General features: G+C 36.3%; 3 protein-coding genes across 4 annotated transcripts; all 3 read right to left on the bottom strand.

Moving 5' to 3' along the window:
* Nucleotides 1-74: 74 nt before the first annotated feature.
* Tes (Testin) lies at nucleotides 75-5,185 on the bottom strand. The gene is made up of 5 exons (XM_046618145.2): nucleotides 4,673-5,185; nucleotides 4,141-4,342; nucleotides 3,710-4,002; nucleotides 1,482-3,593; nucleotides 75-1,322 (listed from the first exon to the last, which is right to left on the bottom strand). The coding sequence occupies exons 1-5, from the start codon at nucleotides 4,733-4,735 to the stop codon at nucleotides 963-965; spliced, it is 3,030 nt and encodes a 1,009-aa protein (XP_046474101.1). The 5' UTR covers nucleotides 4,736-5,185; the 3' UTR covers nucleotides 75-962.
* A 121-nt stretch (nucleotides 5,186-5,306) lies between these two features.
* LOC124215135 (probable ATP-dependent RNA helicase DDX55 homolog) lies at nucleotides 5,307-8,872 on the bottom strand. Its single transcript, XM_046618154.2, has 7 exons — nucleotides 8,386-8,872; nucleotides 8,142-8,249; nucleotides 7,786-8,058; nucleotides 6,868-7,226; nucleotides 6,559-6,756; nucleotides 5,757-6,432; nucleotides 5,307-5,551 (listed from the first exon to the last, which is right to left on the bottom strand). Exons 1-7 carry the CDS (start codon nucleotides 8,482-8,484, stop codon nucleotides 5,510-5,512), a joined length of 1,755 nt encoding a protein of 584 aa, XP_046474110.1. The 5' UTR covers nucleotides 8,485-8,872; the 3' UTR covers nucleotides 5,307-5,509.
* A 196-nt stretch (nucleotides 8,873-9,068) lies between these two features.
* LOC124215131 (ataxin-2 homolog) lies at nucleotides 9,069-16,856 on the bottom strand. Of its 2 annotated transcripts, none has more exons than XM_046618147.2 (9): nucleotides 16,206-16,856; nucleotides 15,920-16,028; nucleotides 15,277-15,600; nucleotides 14,867-15,103; nucleotides 13,918-14,251; nucleotides 13,234-13,712; nucleotides 12,586-13,083; nucleotides 12,254-12,425; nucleotides 9,069-11,749 (listed from the first exon to the last, which is right to left on the bottom strand). In XM_046618147.2, the coding sequence occupies exons 1-9, from the start codon at nucleotides 16,241-16,243 to the stop codon at nucleotides 11,220-11,222; spliced, it is 2,721 nt and encodes a 906-aa protein (XP_046474103.1). In that variant the 5' UTR covers nucleotides 16,244-16,856; the 3' UTR covers nucleotides 9,069-11,219. The 2 variants fall into 2 exon arrangements, with proteins under 2 accessions (XP_046474103.1, XP_046474102.1); XM_046618146.2 differs by having other exon boundaries at nucleotides 12,242-12,425; nucleotides 16,206-16,855.
* Between the last annotated feature and the right edge of the window lie 40 nt (nucleotides 16,857-16,896).

Here is a 16,896-nt window from a genome sequence, read left to right as displayed (position 1 = left end):
TAGTCTATTATATCAACAATGGAAAGTAAAAGTTCGAAATGCATATTTCTAGCAAGTAAATAATTTTTGGACTATTTCAACGTCAAGTATAATACTGCACTAATCTAAGATCTATTGTAAAAGCTTATAGAGTTACAATCGTGTTTTGTTAAATTTAAAATCGTCATTGACAATTAAAAAACTACACCCCATATTACATATTCTGTATTTACGTACTATTTTAATGTCATTTAAAAGGTACTTTAAATAAGTTAATTTTAAGCAAATTGTGAAATTATATTTGTATCAAAATATTATGAATTATAACAATACGTGACAACGTATAACATGTTTCTGTTCACTTTATCAATTATTAGAAAATAAATTCTTTAAAACTATACTTGGCACTTGTATAACCTTCTCCTCAGTTACTATATCTGTATTGTTGAACATACGTCATAATATCGTTTAGAATATCAATAATACCTTTTGCTGGAACTACATCTGTGATGGATGTAGCTCATGTAATAAAGTTTTCACCTCAGCTTCGCAGTTGAAGTCAATATAACATTGATCAATCATTTCACTGCATCTACAGAATATACAAGGACAATTTTTTTTTTATAATAAAGTACTGATTCACCGATCCATATTCTTACAAAGATGTAGAATGTAGTTGAAGCAATATTTAGCCAGCAATATTTGGCAACAAAGAGTGATATCAAAAATCTTCGAGGTACTTTCATTCTTGCTCAGAAAGATTTCTAGAAATGATTAACATTTTTCATTCTAGAGGCAAATACGGCTTCGCATATGACGTAACAATGAAGCATATGAGCATTAACTCTAGCTAAAAATATTTCAGATTTAATCAGCCTTAATTAAAAACTAGAATCCGTCATCAGTTGTAACCCTACTGTAAAAGCAATACTGTTACGATACATTACTGGTCTGCAGTAGGTAATGAAAATGTAATTCATTTTTCAAGCCTTATTATTCATGAACTCAGTGATGCACTCCTTACTACAGAAAGGTCTGTCTTCTTTGATAGCCATTCGACCACTGAGCAAACTTTTCTTACAAGTGAAACAAGAGAAACATGTATCATTTGCATGAAAATCTAAATTCTTCACTGCCACTCCTTGTTGATCAGCGGCAATCACTTTGTTACAAGTTTTACATGTTTTGGCATAAGTTTTCTGATAACAAGGTAGACAAAGCGGTCGATCGTTCTCAGATATATACTGCTGCCCAGCCAATGGCATGTCGCAATCCCAGCAACAGAAATGCTTCACATGGTAGTTATGTCCCTCCGCGACAGTGTACTCGCGCACAAATATTAACTGCAAAGAAAGATTGAAGATACACAATTGATGTATATTGGCTTAAATATGAAATGTAGACAGGTAACAGAGGTAGTCATTAGAAGCTGAACAGTACATTATGCATGTTGAATAATACGGTAAAGTAACGTATAAATAAAAGTAGTTTGAACAACGTACCTCGTCACAAGCAAAGCATCTTGGAATGTTCAATAGTGTAGCAAGATCTCTTCCACAATACAGTTTCCCTTTATGATAAAAGTAAACTAGATCCACAAGAAGTTCATTGCACGTAGAGCAGATAAAACAACCAGGATGCCAGACAGCGTCTTTAGCCCTTTCAGCAGTAACAACAATATCACCCGAATGAATTTCTTCTTCACATTGCGTGCATTTTTGCAACTGAATCGATCCAATTGAAAGTTCTTCTAGGGCGCCCCTCAATTGATCAACACTAGCAGGGTTCTGTCTCAAAGCTGGGGAATCAATAATACCTTCTGGGAATACTGGGTTTCCTAAAGACTCTGAATGAATTACATGTGAATCGATTGGCTGATGGCTCAATTCAGCTTGGAGCCGTTCCGTATTTGACAATGAAGATGGGTTACCTAAGCTCTTGTCATTGTCAAAGCCTAACGTTCCTTGATATGCGCTACTACCATGCAAGGGCCGCAAGTATTGATCTAGCTTAGCTGAGTCCGGTGGAAGTTGATGATTAGCTTTCAATGAATATTGCTGTTGGTCTGGAATAGCTGACAATAAATTCTTAGATGAAGATAGAGCACCTGGGTACTGATGTGACATTGGTTGGTGTACAAACTGATTGTCCATTGGCATACCATGTTCAATATCTAATGGTACTATAGAATCTGAAGGCACCAAATTACTTCCTTGCCAACTTTCTTTTGGAACTGTTGAATCAGTATTCAGTATTAGATTAGCGTTTGGTATTCTCATAGGCACACCAGAAACCTCATTCATTGATGCAGTTGAACTGGTGTATTTATTTTGGCCAACTTGTTCCAAAGCATTTGCATATTGTGGTCCAGTTTTTTCCAATATTTGATTATCCGCCAAAAACCCTGATGGATTCCGCATCGCAGCTATTATGGCAATTCTCTGTGCCTCTTTATCTAATAATGGATCTTGCATCTGTGGATTTTTATGTTTAGCAATGTCCTGTCCAAAATGTGGATGAAGTTCATCGATGCGTTGAGATTTCAAAATATGTTGAGAAGGTGAATCGTCCTTACTATATTTTGCACTGAGTTGTTCTTGAATATACTTCAATTTATTTCTATCCAGGGTACTACCAATAATTTCATTGGCATGTACTGCGCTTGGAGGTAGTAATGCATCAGATAACATCTGTTCAGCTAATTGTGCATTTACTGAGCAAATATCATCTGAATATGTAACACTTTGTGGTACTCGATTATGATCCCAAAGTTTCTCGCTATGTGATGCACCAGTTTCTAGTTCGCTTGCGCTTCCCATGTGCAATGAATTTGCATGATCTCTAAAATGTCTGTTATGGCCAGAAAGAGCTTGCTTTACTATTTCTGGACTGTCGCTTTTCACGCTCGCCTCCAAAGTATGTGATATGGGAATGCTGGTGTTATGGTATTGCCCTGATTGAATTGGAGAACTATGGCTGGCATTCCATGCGGTTGGAAGATTTGAAGAATTCACAATTTGCTGGTTTGGTACATGAAGACTTTTGTCCAATCTAGCATTATTCGTAATATTTGAGTTATCATGAGGTAAAATTTTTTTTGGAGAAGTGCTAGGGACAAACTGTTCTCCAATCTGTGAATATTCAGTTTGAAAATGAACTTTACCAAAATTAGGTATATACTGAACGTTTTCTGGATTTTTTAAAGTTAAAACTTTGTTTTGTTGGTTATCTGTAATATGAGACATGTTCGCAAATTGCTGAGCTGGATGTCTGTTACTATTTACCACTTCTGAATTAACAATTTGCCCAGTATTAGAGATGTTATCCAATGCAGGGTGATATTGACCTAAATGAATGGCAGTACTGACAGCATTTTCAGAAATCTGGGCTTGTATAGCTTTTATATTTGCTGCTAGCCAAGCTTGTTGCTTTTGTGAGCCTTGCAAATTAGGTAAGCCTTGAACTTTTGAAATGAAGCTACTAGGCGTACGAAGGTTGCTGGAGTCATTTGTCGATACATAAACTTGAGGTTTGCGCTGTGGGCTCATTGGTTGCATATCAGCTGCATTTGCTGGTGTCATCAGAGATTTATTGAATGGTCTTGCTCCCATGACCTGAAGGAATCACATAAAGTTAACAGTGATAGATAAAAGTATAACGCTAGAATAAATAAGACCACCCACATTTGAAAAAAATAAAGATTTAATTAATGATTGCATTTATAAAATACCTTAGATACTCTGCCCTGGCCAACATATTTTTTCAAATTCTCCAAGTACTTTTCAAACTGTTGTTTCTCATCTTCACTCAATTTATCGCAAGCTTTATGGTCCATATCATGAAGTGGTAATTGTTTCTGAAGTTGCTGTTTTCTTAAGGCCGCTCCAACGGATCCTTGAATTGGCAATTTGTTTTCTGGCAGCGCTTTCATATAATCTGCAGCTATTTCTGTGGTAACATCTGGTGGTATCCATTCAAATGCATTCTCTTTGTCTGGTTGTTGTTTAATGGCAACGGGCAGGACTAGAGTATAAAAATTAACGAATTATCCAAGCAGTCAGTTTTAAATTAGTTAAATTTGAATTTGAAGTATGAAAATAGTAGAATATTCTCAGAAATGAATCGTTTCATAAAAGTTTTAAACATTTTTTTTCCACTCACAAGTAGCTTTTCTCCTTGGTTTCCCAGAGGGGCCGAGTAATAAATCAAATTGTGGGAAATCATCATCAACCACGTCATGTTCATCGCGACCACATTTACAATTTTTGCAGATTTTGCGCCAAAAGTGTAAGTCCAAACCTGGACAAGCTTCTTTGCAGCTCAAGCATGGTGAACCTGCACCAGCTTCGTGAGCCAAACGAGGCTGAAAAAGTGGAGAAGTTTAACGATTATGCAAGAAACATTATGTCTGTCAAATGAACGACATACTTTCATTGAGAATATCATATAATTACAAGGGTAGTTAATATAATTTTGATTTGTTTATGTAAGTATTTCTGTAAAGCATAGCGCTAGATCTCAAATTTACTGGATAGATAATAATTACTACTAATCCGTGAAGCGATCTTCAGTTATCGGTGCAATCAAGTCACACCCAAGTAAAGAAAAAATTATAACGATTGAAATGGTAGTATGAAAATACAAAGAGGCACATTTTTTAATGATAACATAGTCAAAAGTCATTGAAGTTTACCTTTCTCTTTCTGTTTTCCAACTCGATCATCCATTCTGGACGATTATCCTCCGCTTCAGTCATATTATTTTTTGTTTGTACAATGGCAATTGTTGCACCTTTTAGTGGCTGCTTATCACCGAGCAGGAAACTTATCTATTGAAGGTGACGACAAACTCACAGAAGTAAATGAATGCCATGGCATTGGCATCCCAACTGATTGTGAGAAGTATGAGCTCAGCTGTGGTTGCTGTGCTCTGGCTGTGTGACTCATCAGAATTTACCACTTCCTCACCACTTGCCTACCCATTCTGTGAATTCATGAAACCTGTCTCTGTATTCGTGACGGTTTTCTGGAGGGGATTGAACTCTCAATAGTGGGGGGTCCCCACCATTTCAGGGCCCCATTAAACGGGCCTGTATCATTTCTTTCCAGCTACTGTGCATATGATGATTTTTGAACTAACATTTGAAACAATGGCAGCTCACACTAAGTGAGATTATTCAGGAAATCAACATGTACTTTGGTCTTTTGTAACTTTACTTTTAATCTATACGAGTCCATATTTTACATAAAATAAAAATTTTTACTTTTCATCGCTCGCACAATTTGTACCAAGTACTTTAAATAGTAAAGACATGTTCAAAATGTTGCTTCAAACAATAATTACATTTTTTATTGTTCACTTAAAATTAAAAACCTTACAATTAGTATCAAATTAAAGGTCAAATTTTTTCAGACAAGTATTAATAATCGCTATTTATAAGCTATCAATTTTTGACTAAGGCTTCACGCATCAAAGAATTCCACGCGCAATAACGATTCAATTGCCTGTTGTACCTTGTCTAAAATGTTTTTCAATTGACTCCGAAAGCTGAATCAAATTGTTCTTGTGAGATCTGAAAATTAAATTTTTTTTTATACCTTTTTTTTTTAACTATTATAATAAATACACTAACAATTATAATATTCACATACAAGTGGATATAGAACATTGGTAAACAGAGGATCATTTGATTTTTAGAATCCACCGTTCTACCAAACTAATATCTAGATAAAGACAAGAAATTTTCATAAAAAAACTTATGGAATCACCTGAATTACCTTTTTCTTTTTTAATTTCTTCATCAATGCTATATCTTTTGCCAATTCTTCTATATCTTCTTGGCATACTTTTTTGCGTTTTTTCTTGACTGGTCCAGTAAGAGCTTTTTTTTCTTTACGCTTATTACGTTTGTCCTTTGTATCTAATTTTTTCTTCTTAGTTTCAGACCAGGGTTCAGTTTGCTTGGCAGGACGCTTATTCTTTGTTGGCCAAATACCTGTTTGTCGGAAGACTTTTAATTTCTCCAATCTTTTAGATTCGCGCTGCTTGTCTTTGTAAGCAATTGAATTTACGTCAACTGCAGGATCTTGAAACAATGACGTGTCCTGTTTTTTAAGTTCTGGCATTCGGGGCATTTTCAATAACCCAAAACCCATAGCAACTTTTCCTAAGTTGAGATCCTTTAACCTGAGTATAAGACTGCATTCATGTTTTTGGTAAGCTTGTATATATGATACAAATGCCCTGTTAGCTTTATCAAATATAAGTCTATCACTTTGCTGTATACTTCTCATGACTTTTAAACACTTCACCACACTTGTAGGTAGTTCTAATTCGATTTTATTTAAATCTACTTTCTGATTCCTCCTGATGAAATCTATGTAAGCATCTTCGGACTCCAACAGAAATAATAGAGCATTTCCCTCGTTACCGATTCTGGCTGTGCGGCCGCATCTATAGGGTTAAAAATGGTTTTATTTTTCAACATGTCTGGCACACATAAAGTATACATTATCTGATTAATGAAATGATCAAACCTGTAAGCAAAGTTTCTATAAATGATGAAGCTTTTGTTATTACCTGTGTACAAAGCTACTGGCATTCGATGGCGGATCATATTGTAAAACCCAATCAACTTCTGGTATATCAACTCCACGTGCCATAACATCGGTACATAATAATAAACCATTATCGGAGCTTCGAAACTGTTCGAAAATTTTATATCGTTTATCTTTCATTTTCCCATGAAGTGCAAATATATTTGAAGATTGAAAGAGCCTGAAAATAATGTTTTCACAAATCAATGATGTAGTTCACTTGGATTGAAAAATTGATAGCAAGTCCAAGTACTAGTTCATTTCATAATAATTCTATATGCGTTCAACTCACATTTTAAGAACATGACTAAAATAATCGACACAGGCGCATGTCGAAAAAAATATCATGTACTTCAGATCAGTTCCTTTCTTTTTGATAAAGTTGTACATGGTAGCAAGTTTATTTTCTGCGGTGACAATCACGCAACTGTTAATCAACATCGAAGGGGTAGAAGTACTAGCTTTTTCTTTGACTGACACTACAACTGGATTACGTAAGCCAGCTCTTATCAATTGCTGTAATTCTTTTGTTTGAGTCGCTGAGAACAACCCAGTTCTCCGTAATCTAGGTAAATAGCTCAAAATTGTATTTATCGTCGCTGTAAATCCCAAATCTAGAAGTCTATCAGCTTCATCTAGTACCAGTAATTCCTGAAATGTAATTTTTAATGAAATGTGCGACTTTGCTTATAGACAATGAACCGGTACAAACATTCAGAAAGATATGGATAATCTTCTTACTCAAGATAATACTTGTCGCAAATTAAGTCTTTAATGATGGAACTGAAATAATGCAATTAACTGACTTGGGAATATTTGCCAAAAATAAATCTGTAGAATGCTACTCACTATTAAAGATTGACCTCATTATACATATTACTGATTTGCACCAAAATCATGTTATAAAATACATCAAATTTTTTACGAGTCTGATACAGTGTGTATCTCATAAAAACTACCTTCTCTTTCGATGTTATGAGTGCTGAGTGAACTGTGACAAATCAAAATTTTGACACTATAATACATTGAAAGAACAGTAATATAAAATAAGTGTCTTCTGTGAAAATATCCATCATGAGTCTAATAGTGATTTTTCAAAGACCATTGTTGTTGCAAGATTGACATAAGTACAGAGTTTGTACTCTTGTAAAAAATTAAAGTAAATTTTTCTACTTTAAGGATTTTCAAAATAATTGTTGAATGTATTTACCAAAGCTTTCACGCTTGAGGCTAAATTGATATCTTTGCAGTTCGACAGAATATCTTCCAATCTTCCAGGGGTGGCTACAATAATATTAGCACCATTCTTGAGCTTTATTACATCTTCATCAACAGTTGTCCCACCGACTAGCAACACTTGTTTTAAAGTTGGAATGCGGATCAGAAAGTTGGCAAGGACTTCGTTTATCTGTGTAGCTAATTCCCGTGTTGGTGATACAATAATGCTACCAATTTCCAACTTTTTCCAACCGTCCTCACGTCTCTACAGATTAGAAAAAAAAGTTGGCATTTCATGTTATAGTCGCTGTTTCCAAGTCTTCTTATAATATAGGTCAAAATTCATACCTGTAACATTTCTAGCATTGGAATTAAGAATGCCAGTGTTTTGCCACTGCCCGTTACAGCCTCTGCAGCAACATCCTTTCCTTTTAGTAGCAACGGTATGCAAGCAGTCTGCCAGAATGTTAAAAAAATATTAGTCAATTACCAGCAAGAGAGAACCAGTTTCGTTTGTTTATTTCATTATGAGACGTAAGTGCATGCTTTCAGAAAAACAATTATTTATAGTCATGTGATAAATATGTCATACCTGGACAGGTGTCATCGTTTGAAAGTTTTGTACTTTCAGAGTTTCCAGAATAGGTTTGCTTAGTGGGACTTCCAAGTCTTCCCATTTTTGAGACTTCATCTTCAAAAGATAAAACCAATAAAATCATGGACACTTTTCGCCCACGTGGACTTGGTTAGGTAGACACTTGGGCGAATGAGGTTATGTTTGACATTTGCAAAAGCTGAGCCAATGAAATTAATTAATCAACACGTTCAATCATATCCTATATATATGTATGACTTGTTGCCAACTGCTGAGTGTTTTTGACATTCTAATTTCGGAATACTTAGAACAACTTGATTTAAATAAATAATTTTACATCTAACTTCAACTTTTGTTTGTTCCAATGCCATCTTCTCACTGTTTGGCGTCAAGTACTTTTGGTACATATCATAGTACAAACAAGCGTTTTTTGTTTTAGCACAGTTGGTCTTATACTTCTAACATATCAAACAAAACCAGTCAATTAAAGTATGAAAATTCTATTGCTGCTTATTATATTAAAAAATTAAATCTACACATATCATGCGTAATTTATACTGATGTAAAATCATTTCGCTCCAATGCATTGATTAATGAAGTGAACAAAACAGAATGTATTGTGCAGGAGATCGAAAATAACTTATGATAAGTTTTGGAAATGGTAGAATGAATAGGATGGGAAAGAATCGGATGTTTGAGCTATCAGAAATGAACAAAATAAGAACACCACTTATAAGGCACAGGCAGTTTTTAATTTATTGATTTTATTATGATTTTTATTTTCTATTTTTTCAATATAAAATTTTTTTTATCTAATGATGCCACACAGTGAACCATTTTTTTCATACGTTTCCATTTTCGTTCTTTTTTTAAATCGTTTTTTATACATAAACAATGATTACTCCTCTGTCTGTTTGTTTTTTTCATATTTACACGACTAGGGTGTAGTTGTTCTGTTCTTCTGAAATCCTTATCATCACCGGCACAAGTGGTTCCGTTTTGTTTTTTTCAATATTATGAAATAAAAATTGCAGTTTCTTTCATATTGGGAGATTTCATATGGTGCCAGACATACACTGATTTGCATAAACATTTTGATGATGTAATATGAATAATGATAATAATCGAATCTTAATAATAGAATTAAAGATTCAGATTTGCATACACAATTGTTAGGCGTATTTTGGTTCTTCAACACTTTGGCAGCTAGAATTTCATTTTTGAATACCAAGTAGTGATCTCAGATTACATTCGACATACATCGAAAGGTGAAATTATGTTAAAGAATTCAAATATTGTAACAACAGTGTACCACTTGTGACAGACTCTCTCTCGCCATATCACATGAAAAATGATGTAATTACACATCTCAAGAATGGGTCCAGAGATAATTGGATATCCCGTCGTTTCAAAGTCCTTCTCATAAAAAGTATTTAATAACAAAAATTAGCGTAACAAACTACAGAGTTTAAAAAACTCTTTGCTTAGCCATTTTGTGTACACCAATGTGCAGAGCTGTTCAATATTGCAATATAGAAGATTCATTTGAGGGTTTAGGCAATTTTTCAAAATTTACTATTATTCAGGCTCTGCTCTCATGTTGTATTTCTAGTAAATATTGTATTTTGAGTCTAAGCATGAGCACAAAAATATAGCTTATTTGAAAAATTTAGGTTTACCATCTTTCCAGAAGATACTTTAAAATAAAAGGCCTCCCTCCTTCCCCCCTGTAACAAATTTTTTTAAAATATCCAGTTCAAGTGAATATATATTAGATTCTCCAAAGTTATCATTTTATCCGTACTGTACGTCTATTCTCATTGCAGTTGTGTTTTTGATATACCAAAGATTTTTTTGTAACACGATCTAAACATTACTCAAGAAAATTCAAGGAATTTTAATTATTTCAAGTCAATATCATTGTTCAATTAGCCTCGATCTACTAAGATGATGATGGTGCAACTTAAGCTTATTAACGAGGCTATAAACTCCCAATTTTGCCTCTATTTTAGATTCTAGCGTCTGCCATTACGGACAAAGTTATTTTTACAGTCACGTACGTCGGTCCTGTCTATCCGTGCATAAAACATCTTAAAAAATGTAACTCTATTTAGGACATAATGACTAATTTATTGCCATACAATATCCAACAACTCACATGATACGCATGACAATGTTATGTAGAGGGATGCGTTACGGGCCTCTTGCAGAAATGTTCTTATTTGTCTTAGCCACCTTCAAAACAGCATTAGTTTCTAGTCATTCAAGTGCAAGACAAGTTTTCTATTACCACAGAGTGCTTGAAAATTGTATATATATATATATTAAAAAAAAAAAAAAAAAAAAAAACAAAAGAAAAAACAACTATTTCACTCCTTAAAGATTCCTTATTTGACCGATGAAAGACCATGTTTAAGACTTCTGTGGATAGGTTCATCTGTTCCTTAACCTTTCAAATTCTAAAACAACTGGTGTTTAACTCTACTACTGAAAGTCCATTTGTTTTTTCTCATACTGTAATACATACGCGTAATTGTGCAGGCAGGAACGGATACAAACATATATTCCCTCCTAACGCGAGATCTGGCATACTGATATATTTTAATTTTAACACTGATTGAAGAAATTAAAAAAAAATTTAACACAATAATGTTAACAGATAATACAAATGGCACGTACGCATCAGGACTCTGTGGCTTTGATAAGTTAATTTTTGCATTGGCAGCTAAGCAGGAGGCGAAAATCCAACGCTATTATGAAAGTAACTTAAAATTTAAAACACTTTACATTTTTTCTTAGAATAACGATTCTCTGTTTGTGTATTTGCAAAACTACTGATTGTGAGGCAGAATGACAGGTATAGTAGTTTGAGTTCCTGGCGGAGGCTGAGGAGGCAAATATTGCATGTGCTGTGGGGGTATCATGTGAGGAGGAATTAATGGACACATTATTGGATAGCTTGGCGCATGGCCTTGTGGTGGAGGCTGAGGATAGGCAGGCTGTGGTGTGCCTGGAGGATTGTAAGCTCCAGGGGTGTGAGGAGGATTAGGATTAGCAGGCGAGGGTGTCTGGCTAGGCTGTTGTTGTGTTACATGCGGGTGGTGTGGATGTGGACCCATGTATTGTATTCCTTGTGGTTGTGGACCCGAAGATTCGTGGTGATGATGATACGGTGACGTCATATGCGGTGGTGGAGGGGGAGCTTGAACCATCCGCACCATTTGTTGATAGGCTGGTTGACCAGGGTATTGGACTTGAAAAGGTGGGTGCAGCGGGGCAGGTGCGAGTAACGGTTGACCAGTGGCAGCTGCAACCTGCATCTGAGATGCAATATCTGGACCACGATGTGGTATCATTGGGACTGAAACATGTCAAATAGCACATACGAAGAATGCATTAGAATTTGATTTCAGTTGAAAACTTCGCCAGTATTTGGAATTACCAAGTACTCAAAAGAAAATATTTTTACGTTACCTAAGAATATTGTATTAAAAGTCATCACATAATTTCTGGCGACTTCTAGTATATTTCTAAGACATCAAATTCATGTTAACGCTTTTATACCTGAGTTGGTCATTGACTGATGCTGGAACATAATTTTTATTTGACTTAACACAAATTTGACCTAATAGTTATGAAGTTAGAATAGAAATAGGAAGCATCAATTTTCATAAAATTTTTACAGGCTGCAGGATATCAATCACGTGTAGTTGACTTCTTGCAGTCTATAAACTCGTGTCTTAGATAAGCAAGGGTACCAGTTATTTTATTTTCAATCGTCATTTTGGTAATTCCAACATATTTACTGACTAATAATGTATAAATGTAGAAGTTTGGTCGACACGTTTGGTACCTAGATACTGACCCTTCCGGAATCTAGCCGCAGGTTGAGCTTGTTGCTGAGTGAATGCAGTTGGGGGTTGACTAGTCATAACATATGCTGTTGCAGGCATGACGACTGTTTGCATTGTAGCACCAGTATACTGAGGAGTTTGAGGTGTATGTGGTCGGCTAGGTGTAGGAGTACTTGGCGAGCGCTAAAAAAATTTGAAACAAATTTTCATACTTTGACAGAGAATACAGTAATGATAAACATATGCATAGACATAATGGAAGCATGAATTAGCAAAGTATTTAATGGCTTAAAAACTTTGCATAACCAAGAATCGATTATGATGATTTGATTTTTATACTTACAGGTGTAAACGGTTTTGCATTTGGATTAAATTCTTTAGCGTTTGGATTTAATGTAGATTTCTTGAAGGCTGTAGTGATTTTTTCAACTGCAGGTTCTGGTTGTTGCGTGGGAGATGTAGTTTGTTGTTGGATTTGTTGTGGTGGCTGCAGTTGCAGAGGAGGAGGACTATTTGATCGCACAGGTTGTGGTCCCGGAGGTGGTTTACTGGTAACAACGGGTTCCTCTGTTGGTTGTTGATGTTGTGGATGTGGTAATGAATGTTGCTGCTGCTGTTGCTGTTGCTGTTGTGGCTGCTGATGAGGAGATTGAGAGTGCGATTGCTGATGACTTTGTTGATGATGCTGTGCTTGAGCTGGTTGTTGCTGTATTTGCTCCTGCTGATGTTGCTTCCTAGAATGAGGTGATGGCTCTTGGACAGAGGGTTCGGGCAATTTAAAGTCTGTTGCAAATTGTCTCAGCTCCGAGTGTTGTTCTTCTCTCCCACGAGGAGTAGGTACCTTGATCAAAAATGACAAAACTAATAAAAACGCTAGGTCTTAGCATATCTCAATCTATTTTTAGTTAATTTACTGAAAAATCACGGGTGTTCAATAACTACATTTATCCCCTTTTGGCTGGTAGAAAACACGGAAAAACTAGGATCATACCTTTCTATGTTCTGATTTTTGTTGCAGTATTTCACAACGCTGACCTTCGACCGAGTTCTGTTGTGTTAGTGGTGAATGCTGTGGATGTGAAAGGGTAATGTTAGGTTGTGGAAATGGAGCTGGAGGAGCTTTATCAGCCTGATAAACTTGTTGTCTTCCAGGTCTGTCACGTTTCTCTGAGTTTATCTTATTTGAAGGTTGCTGCTGCTGCTGCTGCTGCTGCTGCTGCTGCTGCTGCTGCTGCTGCTGCTGTTGTTGCTGTTGTTGCTGTTGTTGTTGTTGTTGTTGTTGTTGTTGTTGTTGTTGTTGTTGTTGTTGTTGTTGTTGCTGCTGCTGCTGCTGCTGCTGCTGCTGCTGCTGCTGCTGCTGCTGCTGCTGCTGCTGCTGCTGCTGCTGCTGCTGCTGCTGCTGCTGAGTAATAGCCACTTGCTGAGGAATGGCAGGCACAACGGACGGCTGCGGTTGTGCTGGTGGCATCACTGTATCAAAAACAGATTTGTAATCACATTTTGATCAGGCAAAAAGGCTTTCATTCTTGGCGTACCAGCTGATTGCTCAATCGAGTCGATTGTGTAACAGCTAATTACCTCGAAATTCATTTTGCCCAATTTACTTGCAGAATGGAACGAATGCAATGGCTTCAATGTTTTTAGTAAAATGCATGAAAATATAATAAGTACCTACCTTGAACAGCAGCGACTGGCGGTAAAGTCTGCGTTGTAGGAGGTGGTACAAATGGTGGTGGAGTATTGTATGTGACAACAATCCTACTAGTTGGTATGGCCATATTTATAGGAACCGGATGTGGTACTTGAGTGTGGGTCGTTTGGATTCCCACTGGAATGTTTGTTGTTTGAGCAATGTTCACACCAACGGCTGTAGGCGGTGGTTGCGTATATACAGTTTTGTTAGTTGCAGCCCCTGGCGACGGGGGCGGTGGTGTAGAACGCATGAGCTTTCCTGCGTTTCCATTTTTCCTCTTTGGAGGCGGTACGTATTTGCCTTCGTTGGGCCTTACCTAAAGTGAATGATATTGAAATTGATTAATTTAAAGAATATACGACACTGACATCTGTTAAGTACAGGAGCACAACTGTACTGATTTACATGCATGAAAAAATCATTTCCAGTACTGTTCCAATTTAATTTACAGGTCAAATAATGTTACATGTTTGCGAAAAAATTAATGACACGTATAGAGTTCGGCTAAATTTCTTTAACCAGTGGTACCAGACTCGGGGAAATTTTCTGCCAATAGTTCTTCACGTTTACATTTTCATCGCAGAAAATAAAAAAAAAATGCAGTATATATACTCATCATAATCAAAATCTCGTTGAGAGGAATTTTTTATTAGACCTTTCTCTTGCATTTAAAAAATTAGAATCTTGGTACTATCAAAATTTCACCAGTATCTCCTCTTAAAATTCCATGATTTCGGAACTTCTATAATAACTCAATACTCTGACAAATGGAAAATTCTTTTCGATTGCATTGAGATTCATTAAGCAAAATTTGCTTTGCGATGAAATTTGAAATTATCGATTTTAACGAAGATATGAAAATAATATGCTGTGAATAACCACAAGTTTTCTAAGGTCACCTTGTACTTATTAACTTAATATTCAAACTTACCACGGATGCAAATCTTTCCTCTTCATCGCCGTTTTCAAGATCTAATCGAGCTTTATGGTTTGGTTGAGCTTCGATTTCATTAGCAATCTCAGCTGCCTTTTGCTCCTGATCCTTGAATTCTTTGGTATCTTTGCGTTGCAGTTGGAGAGTATAACCTGCCAGCGACGGTTCAAATGTTGATTGCACACCGTATATCTGCTCATTTTTACGAAACATTTCATCGACATCCCATCCATTCTACAAATGATCAAGAAACAATTAATTGTAAAATAATATTTCATTCATGGAAGGATTTATAAATGATTTATGAATATGCATTGATAGAAATTTTTTTTTTTTGTTGACTGTTAGAATGTGGTGAACATCTGATGCAAAGAAATGACAAGTTAGTTTAATTCAGTATTGCTTACCGCAGCCCCATCTAATTCTAAGTCATCTCCGTTTATGGCAGAAGGTGCTTCCCAGGGTTCCAACTCTTTTTCGCCTATCATACCGTTGAATTTGCTAATGGCAGTATCTGTTTGGAAAGTATCCCTAATTGCATAATCCAAGTCCACATCCTTAGCAGACATGGTAATAATGTCTTGAGGTTTAAAAATCAATTTCTCCACTACACTGTCTACTATAATTTTTCCACCAATATCAATGCGATGTGCCATTTCTAAAACAACATCAAACTGACTGGAGAATGTGCGGAATACACCTTCGTACACGGAGCCATTTTGAGTTTGAACCTGGACATAAAATGAATGTGTTTCAATTATAAAATCGCACTTTATATCTGCACAATAGGTATTTTTTAAATGAGCTCTTTGTAAAAAATCACGTAGCATGAAAATATTACTATTAGTTACAAAAAAAAAAAGAAATTGGGAAGTCGATTAATATAAGATTGAATTACGAGTCTAATAATTGATTGAAGTGCTTAATAATGTTTGAGCTAATAGTAAATATTAATTGTCGGATGAATTTTAAATTATAGTTTACATACAAAGACATTTGCAGCATGATTCGTCAAGGTAAAATCAGAGTGTATTATATTGTTTCTCTCACCTGTACAATGTTACCAACATGGCTAGTTATGGCATGCATAAAGTGAGCATTGTTGTATACCCCTTCCGCAGTAATGGATCTCTCAGGCGGGCCCCGAGCCCGCGGGGACCTGTAAGAAAAAATGTCAGGAATTAGGTTAAAAAAGAAAGACAAACACTTGCAAATAACATAGCAAATCAGATGCATATCTATCTAAGGCTAGTATGGAAAAGAGGTGCATTGAAAGGTTGTGGTGAAGAAGGAAAAAATTGAGGAGACGGTGATGCATAAAGGAGATGCTACTCACCTGGTTGGATTTGTACGGTTCTTTCTCTTATTATTCATTTTGCTAGCCGACGATGGTTCTTCGTCAGTAGGTTGGTTCCTGCCGCCTGTGTGCTGGGCGCCTTCTCGTTTTCTTGTGGGGACCGGAATTTTGGCTAATTTTTAGTACACACCTCGACGTCGAAATAGGAACGACTCCAGGGAGTAGCTAAGTTGAAACCTGCGCGTCTTGAAGGGAGGTTGACAACAGGCTGTTGCGTCGACGATAATTCGATATAAAACTTCTAGGTTATACTTTATGCGTAGAATTCGTTGAGCTAGAGTTAATACCAGCCGCCGCGTACGTTACGTTTAATGTGCATAAAGTACACGAGGCAAATACGGTGGTGCAAGGTGTTAAAGAATAAACAGGCGACAGAGAAATGCAGGACGATACACGGTCGCGACAAGCCGTGACGTAACTCGGGATCTTGCCTACAGCAGCCCGTTCATTTATATTTCAGCAGATCCAGGATTATCTGCTCACGAAAATACCTTCGATTAGCGATTTTAATAATGATAACGCTATTTTTAATTAATTAACATGTGGTAAACGGTAAAACTCAGCGCAAGTCGCCCGATCGCCCGATCCCGGTGACTGATTCGATTCAGTCGACGTCTAGCGGATTTCTACAGCAAACTAAGTCACGTCAACCCTACGACCGCCATACGTC

The sequence above is a fragment of the Neodiprion pinetum genome, chromosome 3 (genome assembly GCF_021155775.2).
Source record: "Neodiprion pinetum isolate iyNeoPine1 chromosome 3, iyNeoPine1.2, whole genome shotgun sequence".
NCBI classification, from domain to species: domain Eukaryota; kingdom Metazoa; phylum Arthropoda; class Insecta; order Hymenoptera; family Diprionidae; genus Neodiprion; species Neodiprion pinetum.
The sequence above is the reverse complement of the archived record's forward strand: the minus strand, read 5'-3'. Positions and strand labels throughout refer to the sequence as shown.